At 34.2% G+C, this 21515-nt stretch overlaps 2 protein-coding genes across 5 annotated transcripts in view; one reads left to right on the forward strand and one right to left on the reverse strand.

The window, feature by feature from the left end:
- Nucleotides 1–21515, forward strand: part of LOC6047519 (high affinity cGMP-specific 3',5'-cyclic phosphodiesterase 9A) — a 431410-nt gene that overhangs the window by 380847 nt on the left and 29048 nt on the right. The gene's annotated exons all lie outside the window — the stretch shown is intronic.
- Nucleotides 6725–14276, reverse strand: LOC6047520. Its single transcript, XM_001864534.2, has 2 exons — nt 13915–14276; nt 6725–7277 (listed from the first exon to the last, which is right to left on the reverse strand). Exons 1-2 carry the CDS (start codon nt 14015–14017, stop codon nt 6757–6759), a joined length of 624 nt encoding a protein of 207 aa, XP_001864569.2. The 5' UTR covers nt 14018–14276; the 3' UTR covers nt 6725–6756.

Raw genomic sequence — 21515 nt, forward strand, 5'->3', positions numbered from 1 at the left:
TAAAAAAGTTTGACTTTTTGGCAGTCAGGTTGTTGCAGGAAGGAGTTCTTGAGTTCGAAAATTTTGAAATATGAAGATAACGTCTTCCATGTAGGGCGTCCAAATTTCCCGGGAAACGGGAAAAATATTTTTTGAATCCCGGGAAATCCCGGGATCCCGGGATTTTTTTTTTTGAACAGTCATGAAATCTATGTTTTCATTATGTTTGTTATGTTAATCAAGCTTAAAATCATAGAATTAGCTCAAAACTATACATTGGTGATAATTTACAGGTAGATCGGTAGATTTTAGATAGCTTAAAAGAATTTAATAATGTTTTTTTATCTTTGATGTGCTTTGAATTTAAAATGAAGCACAATGTTTAATCCAAACTAAATAAGTCTTATAAATATATTTCTTCTATTTGTTTTATTTGACAACACTAGAAAAGATAAACAAAATCATTTAAAATGTCTAAAAACAACAAAAAAAACGATAACAACTACTACAGTCAATGTAAAATTTTAGATAAGTTTAGAATTTCATATTTATAAAAAAAAACATATTTCACAAATTATCTTTAAGTCAGTCTTGCCAACTGGGGAAAATTGGGACTACAGTCTGAATTTACCTATTTCTATAGATTTTGTAGCAATAAATTTGGAAATCAATTGTTCTGTTTATAACAGAAAATCATTGAAAAATAAATCATTATGCAGAAAATGACTCGAACAGCTGTCTTAATAAGCTACATTTATCAGATGCTGGTGTTTTCTAATTTAAAAGTGATATATTTTTTTAAATTTTAAAGCATGAATATACGTAAGTATTATACCAATACTATTGAATCAAATTAAATAGAAAATATTTAAAGTGTAAAATTGTAAAATCATTGTAATCCAAATTAATACTGATATATGCCGAATACTTATTTAAATGCTTTAAAATTCGTATTGATTAATAAGTATTCACTTGTTCATCTATTTCCACAAACATTTCCGAATTTCCAGTCCGATATCTGATTTTTTTTCAATTTCGGGAATTCCCGGGTCAAAATATAAATATTCCCGGGATTCGGGAATTCCCGGTTTTGGCCAAATCCCGGGATTTTTGTCCCGGGAATTCCCGGGATGAACGCACTACTTCCATGGTAGCTGTTCACACTTAAAAGTAGTATCAGCTTTCAGAGATGCTTGGGAAAAAAACAAACAAGCTAAATTCTTTGAAATACCTAATCTAGTTTAAATTATAAATACTTTCAAATGTCGATTCAAATTAGAAAAAAATGAATATTACTATTTATTTGTCAACGGAAAAGTTACTTAAAATTATTTATCAAAGATTTATAAAGTGCTTTCTTAAAAAACTCTTCAATTTTTTATCAGGAATTCCTCATGAAGAAAGCATAATTAGAAATAAAAGTTCTTCTTGGGATTCCCTGACCGGAATAATAAGACCCGTATTTTTTGTTCTGCCATTAGGGTGATCTACACCGTGTTAGGGTGGTCCAAAAAATGTCCATTTACTTCGATTTTCGCAAAACCCACTTTTTTCAAAAAATATAACTTCGTGCCATTTTATCCGATTTTAGCTGTCTTGGACGCAAATAAAAGGGTATTAGATAGGAAAAATTAGAGCGTCCAATTTCCCGGAGTTACAAATTTCCCGGGAAACGGGAAATTTTCAGTCAATTTCCCGGGAAATCCCGGGAATTCCCGGGAAATTTTAAATTTAGTAAAAATTGTTATGATCTTGGTTTTGATTAATATTATGCAACAGAATTGTATAGGACATCAACATCAATGGTTTAAAAAAGTGTGAAGATCAATTAACAGCTTGACTGCATGTAAAAAATCATTCAACTACAAGAAAATGTATTTTGGTATTTTTTGGTGAGAAAATTTAAATTTGCCACTGTGATAATTTTATTGAATTGAGAAAAAACATGCAGAAATTATCTTTTCATGAAAAATACTGGTTTCAGCTCTTGAACAAATGGTAAAGCTTTTTAGTGTTGGTTTCACTCCAAACAACCCAATTTTCAAATATTTGAAGCAAGCTTTGAAGATATTTTTGCAATTCTGGAGAACAAACAATAGAAAGTAATTTTTCAATGATTTTTTTTTGTATTAATATGCAATATGATTTAAATTATACGATGAATTAACATCATTCCACAAAAAGTCTTCAATTTTTTCACATTTAACCCTCTAACACCTCGACGTCGTCGTGCTATCTTGTCGCAACCGCCATTTTGACGTTCCGAGAAAAACGCGTTTTAATGTTTGACCTTGAATATTCAAAAACGAGAGCACGCAATGTAAACAATAACAATCACGTTTTGTTTGGCTCACCATTCTGTGCATTGTCCCAAAGTTTGGTTGAAGTTGGTTGCTGGAGTCCCGAGTTTTAATTACAAATGTTTACGGTAGTCTAGCATGTACGTGCGACAAACGCATCCTGACTTTCCTGGTCCGAAATCCCTTTGGTCTTTTGTCGCACTTACATCAATTTCCATGGAGTGACAAGATAGCACGACAAGATTGAAACTACTTTCATATGTAAAGTGACAAAAATGCACGGAGTTTTTGCGGTTTTTGTTGAATATCTCAGGATTGAAATCGAATTTTGGGGATCTGTGAAGGTCAAAGGTGAGGCATTGTGAGCTGCACAAAATGGCGTTCTTAACTCAATTTGGCCCAAAATGCACGTACGACAAGTTAGCACGATGGCGACGACCTGTAGTTGCACCAGTGCTCCATAATTCTTTACTTCAAATTGTAATTTCTTCAGTACTAGGTATTCAACCAAATGAATTAATTCTTTTGCACAAATTCGATTTTCATCTAATTTGATCATGGTAAACACAAACGTAAAATATCTCAATTTTAATTTGTTTTGATAAAATAACATCAATCTGTTAAGCTTACCTAATTGTTATAATTTAATACTTATAAAGCAAGATCTATTCCCAGTTGCTTCAAAAATAAATATTATCAGAAATTATTCTGATAACATAATTTCTGATAATCTGATTAATTATATATAAACCAAACAATACATTAAATTGAACAAAATCATATTGAATTTGTTCATTTATTTTTTTTTTCAGAGCATTTTCAAAAAAAACAGTTTCACAAATTTAAGAAAATGTATATTTCCGCTTGAATTTCGGGAATTCCCGGGAAATTTACAAATTTCCCGGGAAACGGGAAATATTTTTTTTCGGGAAATCCCGGGAATTCCCGGGAAATTTTTTCCCGGGACGGGAAATTGGACGCTCTAGGAAAAATAGATAAAAGTTTCAAATATGTAGTCTAACATTCGAAAAGGTCGTATGAAAGCTTAAGATGCTGTTTTGAACATGGAAAAATGACGAAAACGGGAAAAAATCAACTTTTTTCACTAAAACTGCGATAATTTTGAAACTAAAGTGATAACTACATACATGATTGAGTACTAAAATTTTCGTAACTCGAAATGTAGAAAACATAACTTCACCATTTTTTGATATGTCATGTAATTGTCCGAGGAATCCGATAAAAATATTTCCAAACATAGACTCTTTGGTTCAAACGACCTTTTCATATGTTAGGCTAAGTGTTGGTAACTTCTTACCATTTTTTTTTTTTGAAAAATTTTGAGCCCGATTCGAGAACTTTTCTTTTTTTTTCATTCTGTTTTCGTGGGGAACCGATGTACAGAAAGGTTTGTGTTTATACCTTTACTTACTTTATTACCCAAGTAACAAATTAAGTTTTCTAACACTATTGAAGAGGTATTCAAGAGCATTCAAACAAAATTGGAAATAAAACATTTAACTCCTGAAAGCCGCATTAAATAAGAGTTAAACCTGCGTTAAGTGCAAAGTGGACCCGTTAAGGAGGTTATCAAGATTATTATTCAATACCAGTTTAAAACGTTTTGGTCCTATCTCAAGGTTTTATGTTGGTTCGCAAAAACTCTCTCAAATCTCATTAAAACTTATTCAAAACCAAGAAGCATTCAGTCTAACTTTCAGAATTCTTTAAAAGCAAAATAAAACATGATTTGACACCTTTCAGTCTTGCATCATGTCAAATTAACCAAATTTAGAACCAAAAGCACTAAATATATATTATTTTGAAAGCCATTCGGTTTTGTCAATTAATCTTAGTAATTGTATGATTTTCAGAGTTACGGATACACAAATTATAAATATGATATCATTATATTCTAGAGAAAATTATTAAGATTTCATCAATGATATACCCCGTAAGTCCTATGCCACGGAAATTTCACTGATTAATTTTTCGTAATACTTCGTAAAAAATTATCCCCTTGATATTTTTCCCAAAATTACATCGATTTTTGAAACAGAAAAATATTTTATTTGGCTTCCTCTTCATAAATTCAACATGGCTGCTTTTTTCAGCCGATTTTCAGCTCTGCAAACATGGCGAAAGAAATCAAAACTCTATTTACTCAAATAAAACTGCTTTAAATGTTTTGAACCTTGTAATGCTCTTGTTAAAAACTTCTCAAGAGTGTCAGGGCGAGAGAAGCTCTTTTTTGAGAATACTCAAGAACTATAGAATTCAAGAAGGTTTTAACTTGGCTTTTATCAAGATAAAATCGCGTATTGCCAATGCCGTAGCGCATGCTGATTTTGATTGATTGGTATAGATCTGGTAGGGAGAAAATTTTGAAATAAATAACCAACTATCCAAGGCTGAATGGCTTTTACCAAAATGTAAGCCAAAAAACACAACAACGAAAAAAAAAATCAATCAAACGTCTCGTTTATTGACGATACATTGTAAGACAACATAATTTATATCCACTTTGCCACAAAAATGATTATGCGCAATAACAGTACAGACATCAACTGCAAAACTAATCAATTTTGGTTTTGGAAAATATTCCGCTTTCTCACAATTCTATCTCAAAATTCAAACACACCACCAACTCAGTCATATTTATTATTATCAGCACACAGTTGATGAGACAAAAACGAAAGTTGATGAGACAGTTATTTGTAAAAAAATCACTAAGAATTTACTAGTATTTAAACCTGAAAACGTAATTTAATAAAACAGCTCGCCTCTTGAAAGTATTTCACTGCGGCGTTCGTCACGGACAACTAAATGTGTCGAAGTGACAGCACAAATCAAACAAGATTAATAAAATGCTCACTGAAGTCTAAAAAGATTTAAAGCAGACTTTGTTAAGTGATTTAGGCTTTACCAAGAATTCTTCAGGGATACTTAAAGAAAAAAGTTGAAAACTGAATTAAAACTTCTAAACACATTTCTTTATCATATCTTGAGGAATTCTTGATAATATCTTTCAGATTTTGTGACGATAAAACCGGTTGGGTTTGGTGAAAAATGTAATAAATATTTTTTGCATTTAATAAAACTAATATAAAACTACATAAGAATCTATAGCATTTGTCTTGTTACTTGGGTTGTTTAACCATACTCAACTGTCATAATTTCTTCAACATGAATTAAAACGAAATTTATCTACATAACTCAGCCGAGCTTCTGTGGCCGTGAGGTTACGGGTTTCGCCTTGTAAGCGGAAGGTGATGGGTTCGATTCCTGTCTGGCTCGGCAAAGTCAGATCCCTTAAAAGAGTAAATATGCTCACTGGGAATACTGACCGGTAGGGGATGGGTTTCGACTAGCGGCGTGCTGGGTTTCCAATCCAGAGGTCGTGAGTTCGATTCTCGTACCGGGATGATGAAGTTTTTTTTTTTTTTTTTAAACTCTGTAATGTACAAATATTGTAATTATTGTAACTTGATGTAATTCATAAATAAAACCGAATTGGATTCACATTTTAATGAAAAACTATAATTTAATCAACAAACAAAAAATGTATAATTCATTATACATTTGCATTCTTCAATACATTTCAGCTCAGTTGGAGGTATTCAGGTTGAGTGGTTGGTGAGAAATTCGAAAATAGGTTTAAAAAATATGCCTTTTTTCGTTGCTTCGAAATTTATTGAACTTTTTGAATCTGCAATAACCCAGAAGGGTAATTTTTTCATTAAAAACGAATTATTATTATTTTAGGGTTATTTTTAAGAGTGTAACAATGGGTTGTTGAAGATTCGAAAAGAACATTAAATTTCCCTCAATTGACATGTTTAAAAAAAACCACAGTTAAATAGCGAAAAATGGCAGAGTTTTGAAAACAATTTTTGTTTTTTTTTTTTCAATGATCACATTGGGCGTCCAATTTTACATAGAAGTCCGTTTAACAGCAAATTTTCCAAAACATCACCATTTCAGGGCTGCAAATTATTGAAAAGCACGTCTTTTTTCGAATGTTCACGCAAATCGAAGAGAGGTTGTGGCAACTGCTGTGAGGAGGAAAACTACCCGATAAAATGTGCAAGATCTCTGGATTACCAAAAAGTTTAAGTTTGTTCAATATTCATTATCTTATAACTAACTTTTCCAAGTATGGAATTAATCCATAACTTTTATTACCTAACCAATCATTTTAAACGATGCCAAATTTTCGCAACAACAATTTCCAGCTCACGATGCTCTGAATTTCAAAACAGACAAACCCGCGCCACCACACACAGTTGCTCACGGCACAATTTTGTTAAAGCTCAAAGCACCGTCAAAATTCGTTTCACTTTCACCAAAAAAAATGCAAAGCTTCAGCTATTCAGCTGCTGATGCTGCCCAGTTTCCGCACGGACAGTGATTTAGCACACGTGAATTGAGTCGAACTCGAGACATTTGGCACTTGTTGTACACACTTTTGAGCACTTTATTTCATCGCAAAAACCACCCCCAAAAGCGCCGTCAAAACCGTCACGATCGGATTGATGCCAGCCAACGGTGCCGCTCCGGGCATGGTCAGCTTGACGACGCGGCCACTGCCCCGCCGGAACGCCTCCTGGTCCATCACGTTACACAGCGCCCCCGAGCACACGTTGAACTCCTGCAGCGTGATGTTCGGTCCCATCGCGGACGTCTGGTTGAAGCTGACCTCGAACGTCTCCAGGTACAGATCCTGGAGGGCCGTCTCGTTGAGCGCACAGCCGGCGTACCGGTGCCACTTGCGGTCCCCGTTGGCCTTCTCGATCAGGATCGAGCTGGTCAGGCAGCGCACCTCACCGCCGGGCTGTTCCGGCTCGCAGTAGTCGACCTCGTTGACGCGCTGGCAGTCGGCCCACGATCGGAACCGGCCGACGCAGTACCAGCACCGGATGGTGGCATTCGCGGCGTCCAGGCTGTCGTCGTTTTTCGGGTGCGATCGCTGACCGCGGTCGTCCTCGTCGTCGTAACCTGAACGGAGAGATGCAAGTTGAAAAAAGTGTAAAAGTTGCAAATTTACCCTGACTTTTGTTTTATTCAACCCGATCAACCAAAGAAATTTCGCAATTAAATAGTTAGTAAACTTTTTAAAACTTTAATGGTATGACGTGATGTGTCAAGAAAGACCCAAAACCTTTTTTCAACTAAACAGTTTCAGGTCAAGGCGAAACGCTTAATGCGCGGTCGGTCGGCTTAAGATCTCCAAAGTGCTAGTTTAACCCGACTCTCGGTGGTTTTGGAAGGGGGGCAAGGGAATGTTGTCTAAGCCACAACTTTCCGAGTCAGCTCATTTAACGCGGATAGAGGCGGAGATTGTTGTTGTGCTGATGCTGCCTTTAACGTCATCTGTTTGTTTGAGAGCTGAGCAAGCCATGATTTCCGATGATGGAAGGTGCCATACCAAAAATAGACTCTTGATTGTTGCTAAAATAAGCTGCTAGAATCGTAGGATGTCATGGTGAGAAGGGAAATTATCGACTCACACGTTTTTATCATGATTTGGGAAAATAATTTCATAAACATCATTGATTGATTTTATTTAGGAAACCTAATTTTAAATCAATTTGTCATTCGAACGGAAGCAAAATTAAGAGTCGTCCCTGGTTTAAGGAGACGGTCAAAACCATATCTAAATCGTCAAAAAATTTTTCTTATACTTTTGATCACGAGTTGTAACTTACAACCGATTAACGTTACTTGCTGATTCAGTTCCCAACATATTTCGATCAACAATGACCGGAAAGTCTCCTCTTTCGTGAAATGGTCATGGTCAAATAAAACCGTTGGAGAGCTAGAGAACTTTTTTTGAATTCTATTTTTGTTTCATTTTCTTCTTGCACAAACTGGTTAATAAGAGACGGATTAGAACTAACTTTATCCTCTACTGTTCACATTATTTTTTCGCAAATTATTATTTTTCCTTTGCTTTACTTCTCTTGATTTATATTTTTTTGTTTAATTTTGGAGTATATTTATGTGCATTTGTCTTCTTTATTTTATGTTTGTATCTGGTAGTATTTTATTATTAGCAGTCACTTTTGCTTGTTTCTCACAGTTTTTACTATAGATACCATTATCTTTTAAATTGATAAAAAATCTTAGAGGCATAGTCTGGTACACTACACAAATTACTGGAATCTTATTTTCACATAATATAGAGGAAATGTTAGAAAGAATCACAGCCAAAGTTGACCTCAGAAAAAAATCATTGGCAAAGTTTCATAAAACAAGTCACTCTTTCAACCTAAGAATTTTCTTATTTTTGAAGATTTCTTCATTACAATGATTTTAAAAGATCAAAAATTGGTTGAAAATTGATTTTTGGCGAATTTTTAGGTCAAAGCCAACCCCCGCCTAGTAGAACGATATTTTTTGCTTTAAAAATAATTCTCAGCTTGCTGGTTGAAACAGTTTACCGAAGTTATTGTGAATTCTAGAAAGTTTCAACTTGTTTGGGGAATATTTTATCATGATGATTTCAAACATCTTAACATTCAAAATTATTCAAAATGATGAAAATAAGATTTACCCCGGGCATTTAAGTCACACTTTTACTCAAAAGTTAAATTATTTCGATTTTTTTTAAATTTAAACATATCATCTCTTTTTTCTTTTAATTTTATTATGACAGATTTAAAGCCCTCCATTTTCAATTGAATGTCAATGTTTTTTTTCTAAATGAAAGATTATTTTTTAGATTAAAAGATTTAATAATTAAAATACGATTAATGTAAGGCCTGCACGCCATTAGATGGGAGAGAAGTTCCTTCAAATCAGCTCTTTTCGTTGTATCGTCACGCCAAGAATTTCAATTTTCAAATTTAAACTAATTCGTCCTTTCAAGAAGCATTTGAAAATTTGTGTTCTTATAAAAATTACAGTTTAACGTTATTTGCCCATCACATTCTCATTTCGCGGATAGCACAGTTCAATCTACCTGACATTTCTCTGCAGTAGAACTAATTATTTTTAGAATTTGTACAAACATTTGGGAGTTTTTTTCTTTAACTGTTCAAGTTTTTGCCACGACTAGATAAAAAAAATCATCAATTTTTCGATTTTAAAATGTTGTGTCAAAAAATCAATTTAAATACTACTTTATTTAAATATAAGTTTTGATTTTAAATTTTCAAATATTTTTCTAAAAGATTAGAAAATTTTACGAATGATTAATTCATTGACATTGAACATTGGACCGGTAGCATATTGGAGCACTTACAAAAACTTAAAAATTTGAATTGTTTTATTATATGTATGTGGCTGTGTCTCAGGAACGAAAAAAAAGCAGTGCACTGTGGTGCAGATCGCAAAATTAAGTGGAAATTGAGATCCTGAAAAATGGTTCGATTTGGAGCTTTGGTGTTTTCAGAAGATTTGTTTCAAATAGGAACTAGCAACTTCTGATTTGGTTGAAAATTAGGATGGTACACGATTAGGGTGATTTTTTTTATATTTTTAGGTTTTTTTGTCTTCAAGGGAAAAGTGCATCGGACCACCCCAACGAAGTTTTGAAATTGTCCAACTGTATGTTTTTCCAAAAAAACCAAAACGATTTTTGGTCATATTTTGGGTTTATAAGTAAAATTGTATTGTAAAATTGACAAAAATTTAAATGGAAAACCTATAGTTAAATAATTTTCAAACTTCGTAAGGTTGGTCAAAATTTATTCTTTTATTCTCAAAATCTTACTGCAAAGTTATAATGTAAAGAGCAATACAATAAATTTCTGGGAAATAAACAAAAAAGATTTCATATACAAGTTTATTAGAATTATCTTTTCCAAATTCACCTATTCTTACGGCTGACTTTTTTTTTAACTTTAACTAGAAATTTAATTGAAGCGGTTAAAAATTTGAAACCTTCAATTTTTAACTAAGATTAACTACAAACCCATCCCTGTTTCCATTTACTAAAGCAGTTCACAAGGGAGAGGTTGCAAACCTGTTGCAGACATTTTTGAAAACAGTATTTTTTGATTTTGCTAGGGGTTTGCGAGACAAAGTTTGCCAACGTTAAGAAACAAAAATGTTTTTTTTTTATTTGGCTATGAGCAGAGTGAACATTTTGCCTTTACTAAATAATACAAAACTACATTTTTGGCAGCTGCTTGTACACAAATGCTGTCTACATTTTAAAACCTGTAGCTTGAGAACGTTTGTTCGATCAATTTAGTATCTTCGGCAAAATTGTTGTACTGTAAACCGGGGTGACTTTGATAGGATTTCAAATTGTTTTTAGCATATTTTCCAACAGGTAAGGTTTTTCTCAAGATTGTTATTTTTAAAACATGTACTGGGGTAGACTACACAAAGTCCATGCACTATTTCGGAATAAAAGTTTTTTTCAATAATGTTTAAAAAAAAGTTACGTTAAAAATTCTTAGTTTTAATTCCGGGGTGACTTTGATAGTCATAGTTTTTCTTGTTAAAATCATATTTAAGATGTTCAAACTTGATTTGTACGCTAAATGTACCATCACTAAAGTAGCTGATATAGTTTTTAAGAAAAAAAATCAATGGTTTTATTTAGTTAACTAAGTGTATAAGCTTTTTAGCAAAATACATATAAATTTAAGGTAAAATTGTTAAAAAGTAGAAATTTCTCCTAAAATTTGTTAAAACTGGTTTTGTTTATAAAATTATCGATTTATTTTGCATTTTTTACAGAATTTGAAGCACGAATCACAAGTTTTCACATTTTAGATGAAATTTATTTAACTGAAATTGCTTGTAAATTTGGAGATTTTTTTTAAATGGTGTTTCAAAAACACATATTATTTATTATTTACAAATTAATTTAACCTTCTCCTAGTGGAAAATTGTCCAAAGAATCCGAAAATGCATTCCGTTTTCCGATTAAAAATGTTTATTGAGAAAATCATGACACTTTGAGAAGTTTAAAATAATGACTTTCATCAACATTTTCTTAACTATAGTTAACTAACTATTTAAACTTGTTAAAATTTTATGAAAAGATCTTCTTGAGATACTTTGGACACTTCTCTACCACGGTCAGTATGTTTCTAAATCATTCCTTACGTATTTTAATTGTACTCTTCATTTTGCGGAAAAATCGCAAACCTATCAAAGTCACCCCGGCTATCAAAGTCACCCCGTTTTACGGTAGGTAAAATTGAGAAGAATTTAGGAAAAAAAAGTTGCACAAAAAGTATTAAAAAAGAGAAAGATAGCAGTTAAAAATGAAAAATTGTTTAAGAAAACATGCCATCTCTGGATTACATTTCAAGATTGTCAAAAATATTTGAAATGTAAACTTTTGTTTATTTTCAAGCAATTTCCCCAACTGCGTTTGTAGCATCAACAATCATCATTTGCTCTTTTTATGAAAGATTCACACAAATGGTTATATTTCGTCATGGTTACATTGCATGGTGACAGATTATGTGTAAAAAAAGTGCAGAGGAAGAAAAGTGTGAAAACGACTTTGAACACACCGTTTAAATGATACTTGTTATTCAAAATTAATCTTGAATTTTAAATCAGCATCACGGGTTCTTGGATAGAAAATATTAAAATATTAGTTTATGCAACAAGTTGCAAAAAGAGGATTTTTTCAGCACGAGTCGTACAATTATTCAACGAGGTTCACCGAGTTGGATAAATACGAAGAGTGCTGAAAAAATCATGTTTTGCAACGAGTTCCATACAACATTTTTTGCAATTCCAAAAAACACACACTGAGTGAAATTTTATGTCAAATTTTCATGTATTTTGTCAATAAATCGTTAAAATCAAAAAAAAATTGAAAAGTGTTACTTTTCGAAACAAGTGCTGAAAAATTCAACTTTTCAGCACCCATTTGAGTGCTGAAAAGTAGAACTTTTCAGCATTTATTTGAAAAGTGTTGTTATTCGATTCTGTTATTTTTGGTACAGAAAAGAAGGCTATTTCGTCGTTCAAGAATGACAGGAAAAGTAAGTAGTTTCACGACGGAATTGCAAAAATGATTTTTATAAGCTTCTATTACTGGGTTTTTCAGTCTCAGCAAACACTATATATTATAGCTGCCGTAGCCTTTTTGCCTTCCTCACCGCAATGCGGAAAAAGGCAATAAAATCACTCAAAAAATGAACTTTTTAATTTGATCTAGTAGACCCACCTTCGCGTATACCTATCGACCCAGAATCAAATGTTTGTGCGTCTATAAGTCCGTGCATCGAAAAATATGCACGCAATAATCTCCAGACTGGCTGAACCGATCCGTCTTGGGGCCCCACAAGACCCTTGCTAATATTATGAAGTTTAGACAAATAAAGAATGTCATAATTTAAACTCTAGAGTAAGTTTCTTGAATCTTGAATCTTGAATCTTGGTATTAACTATCTACTTCAGAAGTAAACTTGTTTTTAAAGTTTGTTTTTGTCGTAATTTGAAAGAATAAATATTGTGGATATAGAGTGATATACCAAGGTAGTTTAGAAAAATAAATCCAAAAATATAGTTCGAACAAATCTGTAGATACAGTCATCCCACATATTCGGAACACCCACAAATTCGGAACACTTTGATGATAATTTGTCAATAGCATGCCAAAAGTAGCTTTTCTGTCGACCTTACTATTTTTAGAACCTTCATTTGGACATTATCTTGCTATTTCACTAGTAAAAGTAGTACTTTTTGAACAAAAAACTTCATTCCAAGACTATTTTGTCCACAGCAGCAAAACACTGCCTCCAAATGGCCTGTTTCATAATTGTGGGATGTTATTGTGCCTCCCACAATTGTGGAACACCTGAATTTAACTGATATTTTCACAAAAAAAAGTTATCAAACCATGTATAAAACATCACTCAGCTTGAGTTTCATTGGTATCAGTGTGTGAAGTCATTATTTGGTAATAAATATGTACTCCTGGAGAGATCCAAAGTTTGTTTACATTCGTAAGAAAAAAATGTTCCGAATTTGTGGATTTCAAGGGTCAAAGTAATTCTTGAAAAACTTCATATAAAAGTTAAAATTTGCAGATGTTCGATACAGCATACGAAAAAGCGAATCATTAAGTTCAATTATCGATTTGCTATGATTTTTTGAACATTGGCCGATCTGGAAACCGTTCCGAATATGTTGGATGACTGTAGTACTTTCTAAGCAGCGACAAAGTTTATTTGAAAAAATCTCTTATTGAATTGAACTCTTTTTGTCGTCTCTAATTGAAAATTGCTTGAAGATCACTGCCACCGCACGTTCAAAATCGTTCACTTAGTTGAACCCGCCGATCCGTCTATAATTTGATCAAACGCGCTGTGAAATGATGATAAACTCCGTACTCAACTCATAATTGCGCATCGTGTGGGTCCAATTGAGGTGGAATTGATTGATTTGATTTCCTTCCATGATTCTCATGTGCTGATGGTTTTGTTGAATTTTGATTTAGAATTTTTCATTCTACCAATTTTAAAATTCAGGAATTTCAACGATTCCCATCGTTCTTCCAAGCGAGCCCAAACCGGATTCCGCGAAAAAAAACGCACAATTTCAAAAATAGCTGACCACAAGGTCCGCAAGACCGGTCCTCTTGAGCAGCACGGCACACGGCAACTTTGGGTGACCCTTTCCCCCACGCCGCCACTCCTCACACACTACACACCTCCGTCTTCCTGTGCCAAAACGACGGCCGAAGCCAGCAGCATCAGCAAACAGCACCCGGGGACCAGCCTGCGTGCCAACGTCGTCGTCGTCTTCGCGGTCATGGTGAAGTGGGTTTTTAATGTTTTTTTCTTATTTTGGAACGCGAAAAATAAATTAAATAAATTCGGAATACGCGCGAGCACTCTTCACTACCCTGCTTTTTCTTCTTCTTCTTTTTTATCCGTTATCCGTTATCTAGTTTTTAGAAGACTTGCGCGCGCGTTTGATTTTTTTCTTCTCTCCCGTCGATGCCGGATTGTCGTGTTTCGCGATCGGCGGTCAAAACTCAACTGACTCAACTGGAACTGGAAATTCGCCTTTCCTGGCTGTGACCGCCCGGCCCGGCCTAAAGGTTCGCGCGGTACGTGATGAGGAACCGCGCGGAGATCAGCTTACGAGCGCGCGGCTCGGTGACAATGTCAGGGGAATTCTCTGGGGAAAAGCGACATTTTTTTTGCTTCAATATAAGATAATTGATTGTACAAGAAATTATTTTTTATTTAAAAACATAAAATTTCGTCAAACAGGCCTCAAGTTGAAAACATTGAAAAAATAATTGCAAGAACTTCAACTTACTTTAATAATTTTCAAGAAAAAAAAATTCACTAGTGTTATTTAAGAAATCAAAATATTCAACACCATACTTTTTGACCGAATATTTTAACATTGCAAATTCCACTGATAATTCAGCTTTTTTAAGTCCAAGAAATTATTTTTGCAAAAATTAAAAGTAGAGCAACAAGTAAAACATTTTGTCAAAAATTATGGTGTGCAAAATTTTGATTTCTTAAATAACACCTGTGAAATTTTTTTCTTGAAAATCATTCAAGTAAGTTGAAGTTCTTGCAGTTGTTTTCCCATATTTTCAACGTGAGGCCTGTTTGACAAAATTTTATGTTTTTAAATATTAAAGTTTTCACTAGATACCGTGTTTTTAATAAAACTTTCAAAGTTTAAATTATAAATTTGAAACAACTTAATTTTTTTTAGAAAATTTCACCAGATTAGTTTTTTTTTGTGTTAAAAAATAACATTCACAATATTTCGTTTTTTTTTAAGGCCATTTTTTTATAATTTGCATAAAGGAATTAATAATGATTGCTTACAATTTAAAAAAATATTTCAAACTAATCTTGAATAATTAGGTGGACATTTATACAATAAATCGCGGTGTTTGATACTCAATACTAATGTTGCAAACCAAAAAAAAAAAGTTTTTAGAAAAAAACGGTATCTTTAAAAACTTAAATGGACTAATGCATGATCATTCCCTTGAAAAAAACTGTTGCAGCTTGTTATAAAACAGTACAGTTGGCTTAAAAACATGGGTTATTAAAAAAATCATGTTTGAAGATAAGATTTGGATAAGATAACGCTTCCATCGCGGAGTAGAGTTGTGTGTTTGATTAAAAGGTTCAAAAGATAACATGATTTATATTCTCTAGGCAAGTTTGTTTTCATCTCTTGCTTTTCAGTAAAATTTTAAGTTTCCTCAGAGTTGGAATACATCATTGGTTTTGTTTGTATTATTCTCCGTTTGGGTAAATTTTCATAGATCGTCAGCATAAAAATATTCCGGGACCTTTTACTTAGATTAATACTCTAAATTTCCCGATTTTCGGTCGCATTGATCGTTTTGGTCATTTTGATCATTAAATTTGGCCGTTTTGGTAATTTTGGTCGATTTAATCGTTTGCGTCATTTTAGTCGATTTCTCGGGTGAGTTTTCAAAAAGCCGTAAGAGCCACTGTGACCTCTGACACTAATTTTCGTTTTTCTCGAAAATGAAACAAGATTTCATTTATTTCAAGTATGGGGCACTTGAAGGACGTGTAGATGAACAATCTTGAGCATTTTTGATATTGGTTTTTCGTAAGTAGGTCGAATACCGATGCAAAAAGGACTTTGTTTACCAATGGCTCTTACGGCTTTTTGAAAACTAATCCGAGATTTGGCCATTTCGATAATATTGTTTGTTTTGGCCATTTAGATCATTTTGGTCATTTTGGTTTCTCCTGTCTCGTCAGAGGCGCTGGAGCAGAAATCCCACGTTAGAGGAAGGCCATGCCCCGGGGGGCGTAGTGCCAATAGTTTTGTTTTTGGTCATTTTGGTCGTTCATTCTGGTCGATTTAGCTATTTTGATCGTTTTGGTTATTTTGGTAATTCGTCGCACTCGTGCTAACTTGTCGTACGTGCATTTTGGGCCAAATTGAATAAGGGAGGCCATATTGTGCAGCTCACAATGCCTCACCTTTTGACCGTCACAGATCCCCAAAATTCGATTCCAATCCTGAGATATTCAACAAAAACCGAAAAAACTCCGTGCATTTTTGTCACTTTATATATGAAAGTAGTTTCAATCTTGTTGTGCTATCTTGTCACTCTATGAAAATTGATGTAAGTGCGACAAAAGGCCAAAGGGATTTCAGGCCAGGAAAGTCAGGATGCGTTTGTCGCACGTACAAGCTAGACTACCGTAAATATTTGTAATTATAACTCGGGACTCCAGCAACTAACTTCAACCAAACTTTGGGACAATGCACAGAATGGTCAGCCAAACAAAACGTGTTTGTTATTGTTTACATTGCGTACTCTCGTTTTTGTATATTCAAGGTCAAACATTAAAACGCGTTTTTCTCGGAACGTCGAAATGGCGGGTGCGACAAGATAGCACGACGACGTCGAATTAAGGTCATTTTGTCCGTTTTGGTCATATTAGTAGATTTGGCCATTTTGGTCATTTTGGCCGTTTTGGTTATATTGGTCGATTCAGCATTTATTGTGATTTTGATCGTTTTGATCGATTTAGTAATTTTGATCGTTTTGACCATTTTGGCTATTTTGGTAATTTTGAACGTTTTGGCCATTTGGGCCGTTTTGTTCATCATGGTCGATTTGGCCATTTTTGTGATTTTGATCGTTTGGGCCGTTTTGGTCATTTTGATCGTTTCAGACATATTGGCCGTTTTGGTTATATTGGTCGATTAGGCTTTTTTTGTGATTTCGATCGTTTTGGTCGATTTACCAATTTTGATCGTTTTGACCATTTTGATCGCTTAGACCATTTTGGCCATTTTGGTAATTTTGATCGTTTTTGCCATTTTGGCCGTTTTGGCTGTATTGGTCGATTTAGCCATTTTGGCTGTATTGGTCGATTTAGCCATTTTTGTGATTTTGATCGTTTTGGTCGATTTAGCAATTTGGATCGTTTTGACCATTTTAGTATTTTTGATCGTTTTGGCCATTTTGGCCGTTTTGTTCATATCGGTTGATTTGGTAATTATTGTGAGTTTGATCTTTTTGGAGAATTTTAGTAATTTTGATCGTTTTAGACATTTTAGCCGTTTCGGTTATATTGGTCGATTTAGCCATTTTTGTGATTTTGATAGTTTTGGTCGATTTAGCAATTTGGATCATTTTGACCATCTTGGTCATTTTGATAATTTTGATTTGAATTTTGATTATTTTGATAATTTTGATCATTTTGATAATTTTGATCGTTTTGGCCATTTTGACCATTTTGGTTATAATGGTCGATTTGGCCATTTTTGTGACTTTGATAGTTTTGGCCAATATGGTAATTCTGATCGATTCAGCCATTTTAGCCGTATTGGTTTTTGGTCGAATTAGCCATTTTGTGATGGTTTTGGTCGATTTAGCAATTCTGACAATTTCAGTCGTTTTGATCGTTTAAGTAATTTCGTCATTTGAGTCATTTCGATAATTTTGATCGTATTGATCGGTTTGGTAATAAAGGTCATTTTGGCCGTTTTAGTCCTGTTTGTTGTTTTGGCCATTTTGGTAATTTTGATCCTTTTGGCCGTTTTGGTCATATTGATTAATTTGGCCATTTTTGTTATTTTGATCGTTTTGGTCAATTTGGTAATTTTGATCGTTTTAGCCATTTTGGCTGTTTTAATTTTATTAGTCGATTTGGCCATTTTTGTGATTTTTATCGTTTTGGTCAATATGGTAATATTGATCGTTTCAGCCATTTTGGCCGTTTATATTATATTTGTCGATTTAGCCGTTTTTTTATTTTGATCGTTTTGGTCGATTTAGTAATTTTGATTGATTAATTAATTTTGATAATATTGGTCGTTTCTGCCATTTTGGTAATTTTTATCGTTTCAGCCATTTTGGCCGTTTTGGTTATATTGGTCGATTTAGCCATTTTTGTGAGTTTTATCGTTTTGGTCGACTTAGCAATTTTGATCGTTTTGACCATTTTTATCGTTTCGACAATTTTGACCATTTTGGTAATTTTGATCATTTTGGCAATTTTGGTCATATTGGTCGATTTGGTCAGTTTTGTAACTTTAATCGTATTAGCCATTTAGGCGGTTTTGGTTGCATTGGTTGATTGAGCCATTTTTGTGATTTTGATCGTTTTGGTCAATTTAGCAATTTTGATCGTTTTGACAATTTTGGTCGTTTTGATCGTTTTGGTAATTTCGTTATTTTGATAATTTTGATCGTTTTGGTAATTGAGGTCATTTTGGCGATTTTGACCATTTTTGCCATTTAGGTAATTTTGATCGTATTTGCCATTTTGGCCGTTTTGGTTTGTTTTGGTCTATTTAGCGATTTTGATCGTTTTAACCATTTTTGTAATTTTGATCTTTTTGGCCGTTTTGGTTATGTTGGTCGATTGGGCCATTTTTGTGATTTTGATCGTTTTGGTCGATTTAGCAGTTTGGATCGTTTTGACCATTTTGGCCGTTTTGGTCATATTGGTTGATTTGTTAATTTTTGTGATTTTGATCGTTTTTGGCAATTTTGATCGTTTTGGTAATATAGGTCATTTTGATCGATTTGGTCATGTTGGCGTTTTGGCCATTGGTAATTTTGATCGTTTTGGTCATATTGGTTGATTTGGCCATTTTTATTATTTTGATCGTTTTGGTCAATTTGGTAATTTTGATTGTTTTGCCATTTTGGCCGTATTGGATTTGGTCGATTTGGCCATTTTTGTTATTTTGATCGTTTTGGTCGATTTAGTAATTTTCATTGTTTTGATCATTTTGATCATTTTGACAATTTTGGTCGTTTGGATCGTTTTAATAATTTCGTCGTTTTGGTCATATTGATCGATTTGGTCATTTTTGAGATTTTGATCGTTTTTGCCAATTTAGTAATTTTGATCGTTTCAGCCATTTAGGCCGTTTTGGTTTTGATCGATTTAGCAATTTTTTTGATTTTGATCGTTTTGGTCGATTTAGTAATTTTTATCGTTTTGACCATTTTGATCGTTTTGGTAATTTCGTCGTTTTAGTCATTTTGATAATTTTGATCGTTTTGATCGTTTTGGTTATTCAGGTCATTTTGGCTATTTTGGTAATTTTGATCGTTTTAGTCATTTTGCCCGTTTTGGTCATTTTGGTCGATTCAGCCATTTTTGTGATTTTGATCGTTTTGGACGATTTAGCAATTTTGATTGTTTTGATCGTTTTAGTCATTTTGATAATTTTTATCGTTTTGATTGTTTTGGTAATTCAGGTCATTTTGGTCGATTTGATCATTATTTGTAATATTAATCGTTTTGATCAATTTGGTCGGTCGTATTGGCAGTTTTTGCCGTGTTGGTCATATTGGTCGTTTTGCCATTTGTCTTATTTTGGTCGATATTGTTCGATATGGTATTTTTTTTTGGTTGGTTGGTCGTATGACCGCAATTGTGTGTGTTTCTACAACTTCCGGTGGTTTACCGAGTTGGATAGATACGACGAGTGCTGAAAAAATCATCTTTTGGCAGCTAGCTGCTAGCTGCAATTAAAACAAACGTCCAATGTTAAGTAAATTCACCGCTCAATTAAAACAATACTGAAAAATGTTATTAATGTTTCAAACTTTAATTTATAGATGTTCGAGAATGACAGGAAAAGTAAGTAGTTTCACGATAAAATTGTTAAAGGTTTTTTAACTGATTACAGTTGATCGCTATTTACACTGACATTTAGAAGTTTTTTGAAATATTTTTGTCGTCTGATTTTGCCTCCAAAGTCGAAGAAGATTTTGTTTGCATAAGTTAAGAGAATAAGAATGAGTATACTTCTAGTGATAAATAACGAAACCTTCTCGATTTTTTATTTAAAATTATTTTCAAAAATTCAAAGTTATTTGAACTTAATTCGAAGAAATTTCTGGATCGCTCTTTCGCGTGTTGCAATACATCAGTTTTTAGTTATTTTTTTAATTTTATTTTGCATTTTTTTATTCCAAAACTATTTAACGCAGATTTCCCAGAGAACCACTCACCAACGCATTCCAAGATCGTGCCGAACGGTGACGTCACCTTGCTGTTTGTGCTTTTCCTCAGCACAATTTATTGTGAATTGTGTGCGTTTCTGCCCTGGGTGTTGTCGTACGATGTCGCGGTCTGTCTCTGTCTGACTATCTGGTTTTCCCTCCCGAGTCAGTGATGGCGCAAGACGACGAACCCGATTCAGAGAGAGGTGCTCAAGGGTCAAGGCTTTTTTGAAATTCAAATGGCTTTTTTTTATTTTGACGAGTGTTGCGTCAAGGGTTAACCTAGGCGCAAGGCACACTTGAAAACTGGAATGGCGGGGTTTCAAAAAAAATAAAATTCTAGAGTCCACTCCATAGCAGGGTTAGCGAAAAAATAATATTATTCGAAAAAAGTGATTTATCACGTTGTGTTGTTTGCGCGGTGATTGAAAAGCGGTGAAGTGAGGCTCGGCGAGAAAAGAACAGGTTTTTGCGCTCCCTTCAAAGCTAGTTCTAGGGGCAGCGTGGCCGGGACTGATGCGATGCGTGAACTAAGTAATTAAAATCTTGTGTGATGTGATGCTAATTATAGGTTGCTTCGGCGGACAAAGGTGCCAGAAATAAGTTTTTTATTGAGAAGATTTTCAGGTTATAGTAAATAATTGGAATCAAATTCTACATACTAAGAATGCTAGAAATCCACCCATCACTACCCAATTGGCCTTCCAGTGATTCCTCCCACCGCTGGCCACATAAGTCACCTGAACCGGCCCGTCCGGATCGTCCTCCCCGTTGCGGTATTCGGCCACCGAGTTGCACAGATCCTCGCTGCACCGGTTCCACTGTTCGATGCTAACGTTGGCATGCTGATGGGGCAGCAGCCGTTCAAAGAGCCGCCGCGTCTGGCCCTGGTCACCCCAGCCACATCCGGTGGCGTAGATTTGCACCGTTGTGCTCGTTGAATTTGGGTCTCCATCGGCGAATGTCAAATTTAACCGGTTGCTCACGCACGCATAGTGACCCTCGAACGGGTGCTCCGATTCACACTCCTCGACGGTAACGTGCTGCGAGCAGGAACTCCAGCTGAGGGAGCTTTTGCACTGGAAGCACTGGAGGGGGTGCACTGAGAGAAATACGATGTTTAAAGTCAGTAGAAATTCATCACGAATGATTCAACCTACCTAATTGAATGTTTAAAACTAGACAGAAGAAACTGAAGAGAAGTAAAGAATTCATTTGCTCAAATTTACGAATGTTTCTTCTTCAAAAGAGCAACCAAAAGTGTCTGCTTGAAGATGCCTAGAGAAGTGGTTCAACTCGAACGGCGTAGT

Source organism: Culex quinquefasciatus, chromosome 3, assembly GCF_015732765.1.
Source record: "Culex quinquefasciatus strain JHB chromosome 3, VPISU_Cqui_1.0_pri_paternal, whole genome shotgun sequence".
In the NCBI taxonomy this organism is placed as follows: domain Eukaryota; kingdom Metazoa; phylum Arthropoda; class Insecta; order Diptera; family Culicidae; genus Culex; species Culex quinquefasciatus.

Excerpts from the sequence above, each read along its gene's own strand:
- LOC6047520 (XM_001864534.2), bottom strand. The coding sequence starts at position 14,017 with ATGACCGCGAAGACGACGACGACGTTGGCACGCAGGCTGGTCCCCGGG. Across the intron at positions 7,278-13,914 it reads TTTGGCACAGGAAGACGGAG|GTTACGACGACGAGGACGAC; the intron begins GTGTGTAGTGTG and ends CTCTCCGTTCAG.